Source organism: Ictidomys tridecemlineatus, chromosome X (assembly GCF_052094955.1).
Source record: "Ictidomys tridecemlineatus isolate mIctTri1 chromosome X, mIctTri1.hap1, whole genome shotgun sequence".
Lineage (NCBI taxonomy): Eukaryota > Metazoa > Chordata > Mammalia > Rodentia > Sciuridae > Ictidomys > Ictidomys tridecemlineatus.
In genome coordinates this window covers 96,477,919-96,494,930 of record NC_135493.1, presented here as the reverse complement: position 1 = coordinate 96,494,930, position 17,012 = coordinate 96,477,919, and the positions used below count along the sequence as shown (strand labels likewise).

Here is a 17,012-nt window from a genome sequence, read left to right as displayed (position 1 = left end):
GAGGCTGAGGAAGGAGGATTGCAAGTTCAAAGTCAGCCTTAGCAACTTAGTGAGACCTGAAGCAATTTAGTGAGACCTTGTCTCAAAATAAAATATAGACAGGACTAAGGATATGGCTCAGTGGCTAAGCACCCCTGGGTTCAATCCCCAGTAAAAACAACAACAACAAAAAGCACTTTGCACCCATTAGAATGACTTGAATCAAAAGTTAGGTAATGGGGCTGGGGTTGTTGCTCAATGATAGAGTGCTCACCTAGCATGTATGAGGCACTGGGTTTGATCCTCAGCACCACATAAATGTAAAATAAAGATGCTATGTCCACCTAAAACGTAAGAGTAAATATTTTTTTTAAAGTTAGGTAATGAAAAATGTTAGTGCAGAGGTAGAAAAGTTGGAATCTTCATCCACTGCTGCTTGGGAAGCAAAATGCTACAACTGCTGTGGAAAATATCCTGGCAGTTCTTCAATTAAACAAAGTTATCATACGACCCAGCAACTCCACTCCTATAAACCCAAGAGAAAAGAAAACATATTCACACAAAATTTTGAACATGAATGTTCACAATAGCCAGAGTTTAGAAACAACTCCTATGTCTATCAACTAATAAATGGATAAAATCTTGTATATCCAATATGGGAATATTATTTGGCTATAAAAATGAAGCTGGGTGCAGAGATGCACCCCTATAAATCCCAGCAACTTGAGAGGCTGAGACAGGAGGAACATGAGTTCAAGGCCAGCCTCAGCAACTTAGTGAGACCCTGTCTCAAAATAAAAATTAAAAAGGGATGGGGATGTAATCAGTGATTAAGCACCCCTGGGTTCAATTCCTGGTACAAAGAAAAAATAAAAGAAAGAAATGAAGAGCTAATATATGCTATAACATTGATGGACCTTGAAAATAAGCAAACTGAAAGAAACCATTTATAAAATGCCATATATCACATTATTTCATTCATATGGAAGTCCAGATTAGGGAAATCCATAGAGACATAAAATAGATTTGTTGTTGCTTAGGGCTGGGAGAGGATTGGTACATGGTTGAAGAGGTAATAGCAAAAGTATATAGGGTACCTTTCTCGATCAACTTCTTGATTGAGAAAATGTACATGCAGGCAGAAAGATTTGCAGAGGAAGCCTGTAACCCCATAAGTCAGCCCATTGTGAGGGGCTTTGACAGTTCTCTTGCTGTTTGCTCCAGTTATGTCTATGGAGAATCGGAGCTTAAGTTTCACATTCAGTCATAGAAAAAAGGCAGTTCGTAGCATGTGCATTTTTCCATTCATTCCATTCATTTATTCATTATTGATTACCTTTGTTGTGCCAATCACTGTGCTAGGTGTGCTGCTAAGTCTGTCTGAAACAGTAGTTACCTTGAGGAGATTGCATTCTAATGGGAAGAGAGATAGCCCAAAGATATCAAGTAATGAGATATAAAGGTGGCTGTGAAATCCCAATACAGTGACAGTTAACTGAGCTTCAGAGAGTCTTGGAAGCATTTAGCACAGTTGAATGAATGTAGCTGAACAAAGGTTGAGGCAAGCATCACTGATGAGATGATGGCATGATGAGTGATGAGAAGCATCACTGATGAGGTGATACTTTTCGCTGAAATTTGAAGAATAAGTAGGGTTTATCTAGGCAGACAAAGAGGAGAAAGAAGGCTGGTGGCAGAGAAACTAATGAGATCGAACCACATGGCAAGAACCATATGATGGTTAACACATGATTGCTCCAGAAACGGAGAGAGGAGATAACTGCTTTAAGTGCATATCAATCATGTGGAAAATCTTGTGAAATATGGATTTGGATTGTGAAAATTTTTTCAGTGGCATGGGGTGAAGCACCCCAAACAAGCATCAGTGCTAAAGCTATTGGCCTGTGAACTATACGGAATAGCAAGAGCTTAACGATCTATTTGGATGTGATGAGAGAGGAAGGTAAAGAATTCTAGCTACCTGACAGCTCTAATTTGAAAGTAGATTGTGAAGGAGTTTCGTATCCACAATCAGGACTTTTGTTCGGGGTGGACTACCCAGATGATTACAGGCATTTCTGTGAGAATATCAATGCCAGCATGCTCTCCCAACCCCAGATGCTGAGGAGAAGTAGCATCAATGTGTCTATGTGAGAAGTAATAGACTAAACACTCTGTTAGGTTGAATCACACAAAATTTCTATTTTTCTTATTTTCTCTCACCAATCTTCTGAGGTAGATATTATTATTCCAAGTTGGTAGATGAGGCAACATGGTCCAGAAAGATTGGACAGCCTCTGCAAGGCAGCATAGCCCTTAGAGCAGAAACAATAAGGTCTACACCAGCATTAACTGAATTGCTCTTTCCCTCACAACACAGTGCCACAAGAGCAGGGAACAGAGACCTAGCCTCCTGGAAATTGGCCCATTGCTCCCAAATCCTTCAAATGATCCCTGTTCCATTTCCCTGCTTACTTTCTCTTATCACATCTAGGAGGCATGTCTAATGTCCACACTATTCTATCACACATCCAAGATCACACCTGTGGCCCTGCCTAGAAATGGAACCATCTGAGCAGTGGTTCTCAAAGTATGGTCCTGGATAGCTATGTCAGCATTTCTGAGAAATATATCAGAAATGTGAATTCTCAGGATTGATGAGTTGGAAGGGAAAAGATTCTGACTTGAGATCTCTTTTAAAGACTCAGAGAATCTATGTCATACAGAAATCATGTATGTATAGGGCTGGGGTTGTGGCTCAGTGGTAGAGCACTTGCCTAGCATATGTGAAACACTGGGTTCAATTCTCAGCACTGCATATAAAATAAATAAAATAAAGATCCATCAACAACTAAAAAAAAAAGAATTCTAGCTAACAGTTAAATTTCTGAATAGGATAATCTGGGGTAATGTTGTCATGGGATGCCAGAGAGAATGTAAGAGCACATTTGTAGGGAAATATAAGTTTTATTCTGGGTTTTTTTGTTTGTTTGTTTTTTGTGGTACCAGGGATTGAACCCAGGGGCTTTAACCTCTGAGCCACACCCCCAGTCCTTTTCTGAATTTTATTAGACAGGGTCTCGATAAGTTGCTGAGGCTGGCTTTGAACTCACAATCTTCCTGCCTCAGCCTTCTGAGCTGCACCACATCTAGCCTCCCCCCCTTTTTTTAAAGGGGATTTGTCTGTTTTGATTTTGAAATACCCATGGAATATCTAGAAAGAGAAATCTGATAGGCCTTTGGATAGAAAGAAAATAAAACCATGGTTCCTGAGTGGGAAGAGAAAGATGTGCCTATGAACGCCCTGAGTAAGAGCTGTCAGGAAAGGGAGAAGATAATTAGGAGAAAATGATATGGGCACTAATACAGGCAATTTCAAGAAGGTGGTAATGGACAACATCCAGTGTTATAGAGATGAAGGAAAAGGAAGACTGTGATTCATACTGCAAGGAGTAGAGGATTAGGAAGTGAGTGATTTGACTAGAGACAATTCAAGAGGATTAGCTAAGATGAGTCAGAGAGTAGTAGTAGACAGAGGAAGTGCAGGTTAAAGGGAGGGGTCTGTCTTCTCTGCCTCCTCCTCTTTCTCCCTCTTCCCCTCTCCTCCTCTTTCTTTATTTTTCCTCTTCCTCTCTCCCTTACTTTCTTCCTTGTCATTGTAGAAAATTTCCAACATTAAATTATGTACATTTTTGCCAGTCAAGGATGTTTTCTAGATGCAGCTGACTTAGGCAGATTCAGACACTCAGGGCAAAGAGCCAGGATTGAGGAAGCAAATGAAAATTTGGAAGAGAAAGATGATACTTGATGGAGTAGTTTTCAAGAAGTAGGCAAGTGATGGAGAGTGGTTCAGGTGATGAACCTGGCCCCAGATGGGTAATAAAGTCACTGTGTCAATAGAAATGGTAAAAATCACTGTCTCTCAGAAGTCTAGTTGAAATTCCAATTTCTAGAAGCTTCTTCCTCCAGTTTCCTTCTGCCACTACATTCCATATCCTTTCAGCCTGTCTCACTTCCCCCCTTTAGTCATTGACTAAGGTTTTTGAAAAGTTCATTCCCAAGCATTTTGTGCGTTCAGTGATTTTAATGAAGATTCAGTGTCTGTGGAGAGTAATGACATTACAGAGAACAATCATCTACCATCCTCTATCTCACAGGCAGCCTCTGTTATCTCTCAAAAGGAACAGAGAAACTGTTCCTCTTGAGCTACAAATAGAATTCCCATCCTAAATGGAATTCTAGGGGGAGTAATGTTCTTCATTGCTTTACACAGACATTTTTTGCTGTCAAGTCAGGAAATGAGCAAATCCATGCCTAGTGAAAATTCCTCTGTGAAATATGAAGTTTATTCAGAAGGTTCATTAGGCTGGAACTCCTGGGTAGGAGGATGCTTTAGGAGTGTGGCAAGGGTTTGGAATACTGCTAACGACTTCCTCTTCAGCTTTCCCTAAATCGATGACTTACCTTATGATAAAAGATGAAAACAACAAAATGCCCTATGATACAAACACACCAGGGAAATGAGAATAGGATTATTAGATGTTTGACTTCTATAATGTACTGCTTAAATAAGCAGGACTACCAGCTGATCCCCTTTATGTTGACTGTGGAAAGAAAAGTCTGGGAAATGATGCCATTTTCTCCATTTAAGTCTGAATAAGCATTTGCATGAGCTTCATCCAAGTTCTTCATTACATAGCAGCTCAATTCTCGAGGTAGAAATGTGTATTCCAAGTATTTTGTACAAGCTTTTTGTCTCCCAAGTGTATCCTCCTTTTTGGCCACATTTCTATCTGACATTTTACAGCAAGTACCCAAAGGTTCATGTGATACAATTGAAGTCAGTGACTTCGGGATGATTTTGTTATGTTCTCAAAATTCTGCAGCTGATTACTACGAAGCACCAACTGAATAATTCTCTTCATAGAGACAAAAGACACAATTTAGAAATTATTGACTTTACAACAGAAAAATGGATAGATGCTGAAAAAATTTATTTGCGTTATTGTGTTGTTAAAAGCAATAAATATTTGGGGTTATTTTCCATATAGTGGAGAAAACATAAAGATTCAATACTAGCTCCTTAGGGTATGGAAATTTGTACCCACACATGTAAAAGTGTATCATTAATGTTCTACTTTATGATGCTCTGCTGCATTAGCCTTTCAGAAAGAATAAACTCAGTCCAGTTTTTTCCCAGTATACTGTGCTATGATGTTTCCATCTTTTAAATTTAATTAGTTTATGCCAGTATTTCCAGTGAGCCATATTCATAATTTAAGTCAATGCCAAAAGACCATAAAAAATTGATGCTTTCAGTAAACTTGTGCTTCGCTCAGGCTAATAAATACCAACTTTCAGAGTTTTTATGTCCATCAAAGATGCATGTTTTCCCATTGATTCAGAATTTCAATGAGGAAAAAACTCTTTATTCTTGTGTATTTTATACATTTACGTAGAGTCAGGTTTGTTACAAAGATAGAATTACATGGAATTGCATTTTAAGAAGCAAGCATGGGTAAAGATAAAGCTACAGTAGTCAAGACAGTATAATACTGGCAAAAGAATAGATAAATAGATCAGTGGGACAGAAGTGAGAGCCCACAAATAGACCCACTTAAATATATTCAACTATATTTGATATTAGACAAAGAATCAAAGGTAGCTAAGCGCACTGGCACATGCCTGTCTAATCTCAGCAGCTCGGGAGGCTGAGGCAGAAGGGTCACGAGTTCAAGGCCCTAAGCAACTTAACGAGACCTTGTTTCAAAATAAAAATAAAAAGGTCTGAGGATGTGGCTCAGTGGTTGAATGCCCCAGGTTCAATCCCCAGTACCAAAAAAAAAAAAGAGAATATATTGGGACAATAATAATTCTTTTTAACAATTGGAGCTGGAATAATTGAACATCCACGTCCAAAAATAAAAAAAAAAAAGACTGCACACAGACTTTACACCTTTCACAAAATTTAGCTCAAAATAGATCCCAGACCTAAATGGTAAATGTAAAACTATACAGCTCCTAAAGGTTATAGGAAAAAATCTGGACGATTGTGGGTTTGGTGATAATTTTATATATATAACACCAAAGGTACAATCCAAGAAAGAAAGAATCAATAAGCTAGATTTCATTAAAATTGGAATTTTCTGTTTTGTAAAAGGCATTTTCAAGAGATAGTCTTGGGTCTGGGGCTATGACTCGGTGGTAGAACACTTGCCTAGCATGTGTGAGGCACTGGGTTCAAACCTCAGCACCACATAAAATATAAATAAGTAAAGTTTAAAAAATAAAGAATTGGGGGGAAAATATACTGAAATAGAGAGAGAGAGAGAGAGAGAGAGAGAGAGAGTCTTCTACATACTGGAAGAAAGTACTTACAAAAGGCATTTCTAATAAAGGACTATTATCCAAAATATACAAAGAACTCTTAAAGGCTAAGGATGTAACTCAGTGATAGAGTACTTGCCTAACCTGTGCAAGGCCTTGGGTTAAATACCCAGTACCATCAAAAACAAACAAACAAAACCCCACAGAACTCTTAAAGTTCAACATTAAAAAAAATAAACAAACTGATTTTAAAATGGTCCAAAGACCTTAATAGACGCCTAATCAGAAAAGATATACAGAAGCTGGGCCCAGTGGCACATGCCTGTAATACGAGTGACAGGGAGGCTGAGACAGGAGGATCACGAGTTCAAAGCCAGCCTCACCAAAGTGAGGTGCTAAGCAACTCAGTGAGACTCTTCTCTAGATAAAATATAAAATAGGGCTGGGGATGTGGCTCAGTGGCTGAGTGCCTCTGAGTTCAATCCCCCCCACAGCAACAACAACAAAAAAGATATACAGATAGCAAATATACATATGAAAAGATGCACCACATTATCTGTCATCAGGGAAATGCAAATCAAAACAAGATAACACTATAAAACTATTATCATAGAGTATTATTCAGCTTTTTAAAAAGAAGGAAATCGTGGGCACCTGTAATCCCAGTGGTTCAGGAGGTTGAAGCAGGAGGATCACAAGTTGAAAGCCAGCCTCAGCAACTTAGTGAGCCCTAAGCAATTTAGTGAGACCCTATCTAAATAAAACATAAGAAGGGCTGGGACTGTTGCTCAGTGGTTAAGCACTCCTGGGTTCAATTTCTGGTACAAAAAATAAAAGAAGGAGGAGGAGGAGGAAATCCTGCCATTTTCAGCCACATGGATGAACCTAGTGACATTTTGCTAAATAAAATAAGCCAGCCACAGGAAAAAAAATACTATATGATCTCACTTATCTCTGGAATAATTAAAAACAAATTCTCAAAAGCAGAAAGTAGAATGGTGGTTCCCAGGGGCTCTGGGGGAGAGGAAATGGGGAAATGTTGGTCAAAGGATGCAGAGTTTCAGTTATGTAGGATGAATAAATTCTAGAGATCTCAGGACAGCATGGCAACTATAGTTAATGATACTGTATTTTATACTCACAGTTTGCCTAGAGAGTAGATCTTAAGTCTTTTCACCATGCACACACACAAAAAAATGGTAACTTTGTGAGGTGATGATATTTTAATTAGCTTGACTATAATTATCATTTCATAATGAATATCAAAACATCATGTTTTATACCTTAAACATATTGGCCAAATCCAAAGCATTGACAACACCAAATGCTGGTAGGGATTGGAGGAACAGTAATCCTCATTTGTCGCTGGTGCCACCACTTTGGAAGACATTTTGATGATTTCTTACAAAACTAAATGTATTCTTACCAAATGATCCAGCAGTCCAGACCTCTTGGTATTTTCCCACAGGAGTTGAAAAGTTATGCCCACATAAAAAACCTGCAAGTGGATGTTTATAATGGCTTTATTCATAATTGCCAAAACTTGGAATCAACCAAGATGTCCTTCAGCAGATGAATATTGAATAAATAAACTGTGGTGCATTCACATAATAGACTGTTATTCATTATCAAAAATAGATGAACTGTTAAGCCATGAAAAGATGTGATGGGGAAACTTAAATGTATGTTACTTAGTGAAAGAAGCCAATCTGTAAAGTCTGCATGCTGTATGATTACAATTATATGACTTTCTGGAAAAGGTAAAAAGATCAGCGGTTGTTAGCAGGGGTAGAAGGGATGAATATGCAGAGCACAGGATGTTTAGGGCAATGAAAATACTCTGCATGATATCTATAAAAGTAAATGTTCCCTGGGCTCAAGGCAGAGGCTGCTGGAGTCCTGACTAGCTGCATTCAATTGCCCACCTACATTAGAAATAAGAAAAGTAATATAAAAAGGGAAAAAACAATAGTCACAGTTGTGCCTAAACTGAAAAGCCAGCAAATCTACCTTTGCAGTCTTATAGGAACATAATTTATAGGAACAGAAGTATTCATATGTATACTGTGCCAGCCAAAGGATATGTTACAATTCCAGTTCAACCTTTGCTGACATCAGGGCTTTGAGGAAGGGCAGTTTTAGCCTCTGTTCTCATCACAAGACATGGCTTGTAGGAAGCTGGGATGGAAAAAATAGCTTTAGCAGGAAATTGAGAAGAAAAAAATAACTTAGGGCTTCTAATTATAAATGAGCCCCTTTACAGATATATGTCACTATACATTTACCCAAACTCATAGAGTATACATCAAGAGTAAACCCAAATATAAACTGATGGTGATGTATCAATGTAGGTTCATCGATTATAATAAATATACTCCTCTGCTGGGTGATATTTGATCATGAAGGGGGTTGTGCGTGGCAGGGAGGGTTCCTTCTGCTCAATTTTGCTATGAATCTAAAGCTTCTCTAAAAATATAAATTGTATTAAAATAAATAAACATATTTTTGAAGACAGTTTTTTACAACAAAAAGAAGCAGGCGTGGAAGGTATTACCATCCCAATTTTATGTGTGAGAAGACAGAACCCAGTGAGGTTGCCATTTTCCCCAGTGTGCACTGGTATGGCAAAACTCAAACCAGAGCAAGACTCTTATACCTAACTCAAAGCCCTGTCTCCCATCCCTCCTGGTGCCAATGTGTGGAAGTGGTAGCAGCCTGTAGGAAGTGATTATATTTCAGTTTTGACCACAGTCTGTGCTCATGGGTTGGCAATGTTTCTTAAATAATTGAATGGAAGACCAGCAGTGTTGTGCTCTGGAATAATACCATGCTCTATTTAAATGGGCCATATCTTATCTTCCCAAACTACTGCTGCATATACATACTGGATCAATCCTTGAGCCAAAAGTCATCTTAAGCAATAAACAGCTGTAATTGAGACTTCTTGACAGATTGACTCTCAGTAACAGTGAGATTCTCATTTTAGCTCTCTACAGAATTTAAGAATTCATCTATTATGGTTTGGATAGGAGGTATCCCCCCCTAAAGAGCCTGTGTTAATGTAGGAATTTTCAGAGATAAAATTATTAGATTATGAGAACTGTAACCTAATCGGTCCATCCTAGTTTGAATGGCCTGAGTGGGTGGTAATTGTAGGCAGGTTGGGCATGGTTGAAGGAGGTGGATCACTGGGGGCTTAACCTGGAAGGGTCTATCTTTCCTGTGGCCCCTTTCCTTTCTCCCTTTGTTTGCTTCCTGGCTGCCTTGGACTGAGCAGCTTTCTTCTGCCATGATGTTCTGTTCATTTGGACCCAGAGCAATGGGGTCAGCCAACCATGGACTGAACCTCCAAAACCATGAATCAAGATAAACTTTTCCTCCTCTTGGTTGTTCTTGTCAGATATTTTGGTCCCAGAGACAAAAAGCTGACTGATGTGGCAACCAAACTGAATATTTTATCATCAGTAATAAGTGTAAAAGGGCTTGAATTAGAAACAGCAATTTATTGTTGAGTGCTTTTTGTTTATCTGTCTACTGGTATGTGTTGAGGGGCATCAAAAGAGAATATCAGACATAGTGGATCTTGACTCCCCAGGAGCTTATAGGCCAATCGAGGAAAGAAAACACACCACAAAAGACTCTGCATATTCATACATAGTAAGATGGAATTGGGAAGGTGTTTGAGTTTTGACTTGCCTCTGAAAGGACCCTGAGAAAAGAATTTGAGTCTATGTGTTTTGAAGAGAAGGTTTAAAAAGAGAAGGAAAACAAGGTAGGGAATGGAAAACAGCCAATAAAGAAAGCATTATTAAGCCAGGTGCAGTAGTTCATGCCTGTAATCCCAGCAGCTCCAGAGGCCCGAGATAGGAGGATTGTGAGTTCAAAGCCGGCCTCAGCAAAAGCAAGGCGCTAAGCAACTCAGTGAGACCCTGTCTCTAAATAAAACACAAAATAGGGCTGGGGATGTGACTCAGTGGTTAAATACCCCAGAGTTCAATCCCCAGTCAAAAAATAAATAAATAAATAAAGCATTATTAGACAAATATCAAATATCACAATGAGTGATTCCAGGTTAATCCTATGAGGAGACATTGGGAAATGGTATCCAACACATACCTCAGAGTCATTCTCCCCGTGGGGTAGGGAGGCTACCCCTTCCAGCTTCTGAGGGCTGCAGTTGGGGGTATTAAGGACTCTCTCAGGGATATTAATTCTCCAGCACTTCTGCCTGCCAGTAATATAGGCAGAGCAGCTTTTTGCAGTTCTGGAAAAAATCCTCAGATATAGTGGGCAGATATTGACAGCTGGAAGTCAGCCTGTGCATGTAAAACAGAAAAGTCCAAGACTGTGGGCAGGGGACTGACAGAGTATCTGCTGCAGTAGGATTCCTCTTGGAGGTGAGACTTGACATTGCTCTTTTGTTGTTGTTGTTTATTTATTTGTTTGTTTTGGTGGTGCTAGGGATTGAATTCTGGGCCTTGGGCCTGCAAGGCAAGCACTCTACCAACTGAGCTATATCCCCAGCCTCCTGAAAGTGCTCTTTTTCTTTTCTCCCCAGGCTTCCTCATGACCTTGTCCCTGTTGTCCATTGTGTATGGAGCTTTGCGCTGCAACATCCTAGCCATCAAAATCAAGTATGATGAATATGAGGTCAAAGTGAAGCCTCTGGCCTATGTCTGCATCTTCTTCTGGAGGGGCTTTGAGATTGCCACACGAGTCATTGTCCTGGTCCTCTTTACCTCTGTCCTGAAGACCTGGGTGGTGATGATCGTACTCATCAACTTCTTCAGCTTCTTCTTGTACCCCTGGATCATCTTCTGGTGCAGTGGCTCCCCATTCCCCGAAAATATAGAGAAGGCCCTCACCCGGGTGGGCACCACCATCGTGCTGTGCTTCCTCACTTTACTGTATGCTGGCATCAACATGTTCTGCTGGTCAGCTGTACAGCTGAAAATTGACGACCCTGACCTCATCAGCAAGTCCCAGAATTGGTACCGGCTCCTGGTGTACTACATGTTGAGATTCATCGAGAACGCCATCCTCCTGCTCCTGTGGTATCTTTTCAAGACTGACATTTATATGTATGTGTGTGCACCTCTGTTGATTCTGCAGCTGCTCGTTGGGTACTGCACAGCCATTCTCTTCATGCTCGTGTTCTACCAGTTCTTTCACCCTTGCAAAAAGCTCTTCTCCTCCAGTGTTTCTGAAAGCTTCCAGGCATTTCTCAAGTGTTCCTGCTGGAGACGGAGGCAGAAATCCTGTGAGTCCTTAGAAGAGACAGACCTGAGGTCATCCAGAAAACAAGAGGAGATGCCTTCTAGCAGTAAAAGAAGTCCTGAGCCCATTCATATCTTTAGTGCTGAAGAACTGTGCTCTGCTTAAGGGATCCAAGGTCTCTCAGGGCACAGGCATATTGTTTTCTGGGTTGATACCTGTTCTTCATGTAAGTGATGAGCATTGCACAGGGAACCTGGCAGGAAGTTAGTTGTCAACTCCTCATGAGCTGCTGCTCTTTAGGTGCTCTTGGGTATGTGGGAACTAGGGGGAGAAGCCAGGGACACTTGGTGCCGAAGGAGAAGCCTAAAGCACAACAGTTTACAGGTGACCATGTTGTGTTTTTGCAGGTCTTTTTGGCCTTTTCACTGACAGAGTACCCCTGAAGTCTGAGTTAGGCTGGTTAGATCCATCAGGTAGAATGAGGCAAGGGGCTTACTTGTTTTCTAGTTTTCTGGATTTTTGGTCTGATAACCTGATAATTTGTTTCCCCCAAACTTAGTTTTTACCCAAGAGCTGTCCTGATGACCAGAGAAGGTTACTAGGGTTTTGCCATCAGCAACATCATTCCTGTCAGAGCTTACAGGGAGGGTTGTTCAAGTTTGGTTTTTGAATAGATACATGTTCTATTTTCATCTCATTAGGGCTTTTTGTACATAACCAACTATAGCCACATGGCATGCTGTCATCTGTAATTGATTCGAGACCCTAGATTTGGAAACTTGATTCCCTAGGATCCATGGCTGCAACATTGCATTCTAAATTTGGTTATGGAAGCCCTAGATTTTTAGGAAAGTCGTGTTCCTTCCATATGTTGAAGAAATTGTGGATCAGGAAGGTTGTTAAAACATCAAAATGATGGAGGCTTATATAAGTAGAATTCCTCCCTTCACAGAATGTTTGAAGATGTGAGTCAGCTTGAAGGCAGGCTTTAACCTCCACAAGGTTCAGTCATGTCGTACAGTTCTGGGAAATTTCTAGTAGAATTTGCTAGGATTCACCTTTTCAGGAAAGAATTAAATGAAAGTGATAGTTTTCACTCTGGCCTCCCCCTTCCATGTTTGTCAGGAAAGTTTGAGACAAGAGTTACCTCAGTTAATTTAAGTTTTTCTAGAAAACCCTGCAGAAATCTCTTGCCCAGTGCAGGTATATAGGGCATTTTAATTTTCATTATTTGAAGGGAAAGGATTTTCCTCACCACCCACCCCTAGATAGTGATTGACTTAAGAAACATTTTCAGTAAATAGAGATGACATGACTAGAAGACTTTTTTGTCCCTCAAGGAATACATTTTGGTTTGGCATAATTGTAAGTTAATTTGAACAAGATCTCCAGTTTTATCATCTTCTATATAATTTCTTCTTTAATCTAGAATTCTCTTGTTTCATTAAAGAGGATTGGCTAGCATGTTCTCAATTGTCTTTTAAAAAAATGCCTAGTGCTAGTGCTATTATTTCTACCTTTTAGCATCTTGATAATAAAATACCTGGAAACGGGAAACCATAAAGATCACACTAATTTAGAGTGAGGATGAAAGTAAGACCTGAGAAATTTACAAAGATAACTCATTTATGGACTCTACTTTACCAGATGGAACAGGAATCCACTTCTCTAACTATATGAATGCACAAGACATACTTATTTGGCCATCCTGATTCTGATAATTTTCCTTTTTAATTTTTTTGTGTGTCAAATATATAAGTAATTTCATACAGATGAAAATGTGATTCAGAAGTCAATTTCCACTACATTCATGGGTCCATGAAACAATAAATATTATTTCACAGGATCCATGTTCTTTAATATTTTACACAATTCTGTATATATTAATTAGATCCTAAACCATAGAGCCTCGATTTTAGTTTTATGAGATACCTTTCCTCATTTGAAATTCTTTTGATTTATCAATATTTATTGTTTAATTTTGTAGGAATGCCCATTTTTGTCTATTTTTAGCCAAATAAGAATAAATTCTAGACTGTGTCATACACAGTTTTTAAATAAACTGTGAGCATACATCATCAAAAGAATACATCATACAACATAAACTTCCATGTACTTTCCATGGGCATGGATACACAATCATACTATAGAAAAACACCTTAGAGAATATATAACAACTTCAGGTTAAAGCTAAGATGTTAAAACCTTAGAACCCTTTTGTTCTTTAGGGTTCTGTAGATAACAGCAAAGCCATTTCTATGTCATTCCAAGTGTTTCTTTAATATAAAACCAGTTCCTTCTGTTTATCGACACCAGATATTTTCAGGCTTTTTTATGAGGAAGGCATTCTTGCCTTGAAGCTTTGCAGTGGCTGATGGTGGGAGCAATGGTGCCCCTTTTCCATCAGAAATAGCTTTCGGGTCATGCCTTAGGAGTGAGGACTTAGAGCAGCCGCCAGCCTGTCACTCAGGAGGCTTGTTCAGAATTAGACAAGGATGGAAAGAAGGGTATTTCTCAGCTTTGGTTTATAACCTTGCCACCAAAACCCTTGCAAAATGTTAAATTTCAAATACATTGCAAATCACTTTAATTTAGATGATGATAAACATTATTTTATTTTGTTACTAGGGATTAAACCCAGGGACACTTTACCAGAGAGCCACATCCCCAGCCCTTTCTGTTTTATTTTTAGACAGGATCTCACTGTTACTTAAGGTCTTGCTAAGTTGCTGAGGGTAGCTTTGAACTTTCAATCCTCCTACCTCAGCCTCCTGGGCCACCAGAGATTACAAGCCCAGTGATTGTAAGCATCTTAAGTGACCCCCAACCCTAACAGTGATAATCAGTTTGTCAGACTCCCAAATTGCACTTCACACATTTATACAGACAGAAGTTTGGTAACTAAATTAGACATTCTATCAATTTTAACCTTTGATATATAGTTAACCCAACTTCAGGGACATGTATATCTGTTTACTTTAGGGGAGAGAAATTGTTACTTTTTTTTTCTGCATGGTAAAAATGTTAAGTCATGGGAACTGAAATTTTTTGGTTTTAAATTATTATCTCAGAAATGGAAAAACTACAGTTTATTCTGAAAAGCTAAGTTCTAAACACATAAAACCAGCAAATTCCCACACGTGTTAGGAGTCAAAATATATTTTTCAATTATAATTCATATTTCAAAAACTCTCAGTGCACTGGGCACAGTGGCACATGCCTATAACCCCAGCAACTTGGCAGGCTGAGGCAGGAGGATCACAGGTTCAAAGCTGGCCTCAGCAACTTAGAAAGAACCTGTCTCAAAATAAAAAATAGAAAGGGCTGGGGATGTGGCTCAGTGGTTAAGCACACCTGGGTTCAATCCCTGGTACTAAAAAGAAAAACAAAAAAACCTTTCAGTACTTTGTCTAATTAACCACATGCCATAACCTGTCATGACAGCTGTTCCAGCTGTATCACTATAATTTGGCTGGATGGGGATGAAGTATTTGCTCAAAAATCTATTGAAATAAGATCATCAAACATGTTTAGACTTTCTCTTGCCATTACTGGAGACAGCCTAGTTTAGAGATTGGCATCTCCCTGTTTAGCCCCACAAGTTTCTCACCCACCAAATTAGGATGATAGACTTGTCCAACCTACCTCAGAAGGTTGTGGGAAAGATCAAATTATGTAACAAGTGTGAAAGTGCTTTCAAAATGTTTTTTAAAAGTGCCATGCATAAAGAGTTAATATATTATTCAAATCCATAAGCAGGTTATTGTTATTTTTTTACTGTTTGTGAAAAGAAGTAGCATCATCCACATGAGTGTCTTGAGTGAATATGTGAGCCTTTGGCCTTCTCAGCAGTTGCCCTTTCTCTTACCACCTCTTGCTTCCAAATTTAGCACCCAAACCTGTAGTACTTGGAGGGAAAAGATCCAATGAATCTGAGAAAGAGCTTCTGATGCAAATGAGTTGATCAAATGGTATTGTCTTTCATAGGGGACATCTTTGGCTAATTGTACTTTACAACTAGAATGGCTGATTCAAGGCATTAACTGAATGTGAGTATAATCTTTTCAGCCTTGTAAGTGTGAAAATAAGCATTAAAATTGATTGTTGAATACAGCATTTCCTTGGAAAACACCTTAGAACATTAGTTTTATGGTTATGAGTGTATGTGCCAATACTTCTCAGCCAATGCATTTATGGATGTGAGCTTTTGTGGACTGCTTCTCTGAGTCATTGACTCAAATGTTGTATATGTTTCTTCACGTAATAAATTAATTTTTCAATTTCTCCTTGCATTTCATTCTTTATTCAGTCCTTCCTGACTTTTTCTTTCTTTCTTTTTTTACTTCAGAAAATATTTTAAAAGACAGAAATTTGAAAATGGTTTCGTTGTTATTGGTTGGTTTTGCAATCTCACATAGACATTCTTTTTGTAGAATGAGAAATTTGAGAGTGCTAGGATTCAGCCTTGTAAAACAGCCATAGTCCATGAAAACTCCTCTGCTTCTTTAATAAGCATTTACTTTATTTATTAAAGGTGCACTGCTGGGTACCAAGATTCTGTTCAGTTTTATGTTCAGTTGCCATATGTGATGCCAAAAGAGATGCAGTATATATATATATATATATATATATATATATATATATATATATATATATCTTTTAGACTAACATAAATGGTATATTGACCCAGAAATATAAAACACCAAATGAGTGGCTTCATATTAACATAAACAAATAATTGAATTAAATCGCTGTCCATGGTTGGAAAAAAATCAGTCATTAAAAGGGATCATTTCCTACACATGGACTGTTAAATAATTCCTTCACTTCTGAAGGTGGTGTAAGACTTAGATATAGATAAGCTTTCTTTTAAAAACAGCTTTATAAAGGTTCATATGCAAAAATTGCATGTATTGAATGTGTAAAATTTGATGAGTTTAAACATACTTCTTGGTTTTCTCTTTTTGGAAGAACACATGAAATCTACCCTCTTCACATTTTAAGTTCACAATACAGTGTTGTCAACTATATGTCCTATGTTGTACAGCAGATTTATAAAAAATAATGTTTTGTTGGTACTTCATGAGTTAATGAATCTTTTTTTTTGTAGTTGTAGATGGACAGTATGCCTTTATTTTATTTTTTATATGGTGCTAAGGATCAAACCCATTGCTTTGCGTGTGCTAGGCACTGCCACTGAGTACAGCCCCAGCCTAAACTTATTCTTTTATAACTGAACCCTTATAACCTTTGAACAGCTCCCTATTTCCCTTCTCAGCTCCTAGCAACCACTCTTCTACTCTAGTTCCATGAGTTGGACTATTTTAGATCTCTCATATAAGTGGAATCATGTAGTATTTGTCCTTGTATGTCTGATTTATTTCTTTAGTATGCACTCTGAATTCATTCATGTTGTCATAAGTGGCAGGATCTCCTTTTGTAGGGCTGGAGAATATTTTATTATACATTTATATCACATTTTATTCATT

The 17,012-nt window shown here is 38.5% G+C and overlaps 1 protein-coding gene across 2 annotated transcripts in view; it reads left to right on the top strand.

Moving 5' to 3' along the window:
* Window positions 1–15,807, top strand: part of Xk (X-linked Kx blood group antigen, Kell and VPS13A binding protein) — a 55,286-nt gene extending 39,479 nt beyond the window's left edge. For both annotated transcript variants that reach the window (XM_040273247.2, XM_005323954.5), the window contains exon 3: window positions 10,865–15,807. In XM_040273247.2, the coding sequence (XP_040129181.1) occupies window positions 10,865–11,688 (824 nt within the window). In that variant the 3' untranslated portion in view covers window positions 11,689–15,807. The remainder of the gene's footprint in view (window positions 1–10,864) is intronic.
* Window positions 15,808–17,012: the final 1,205 nt, after the last annotated feature.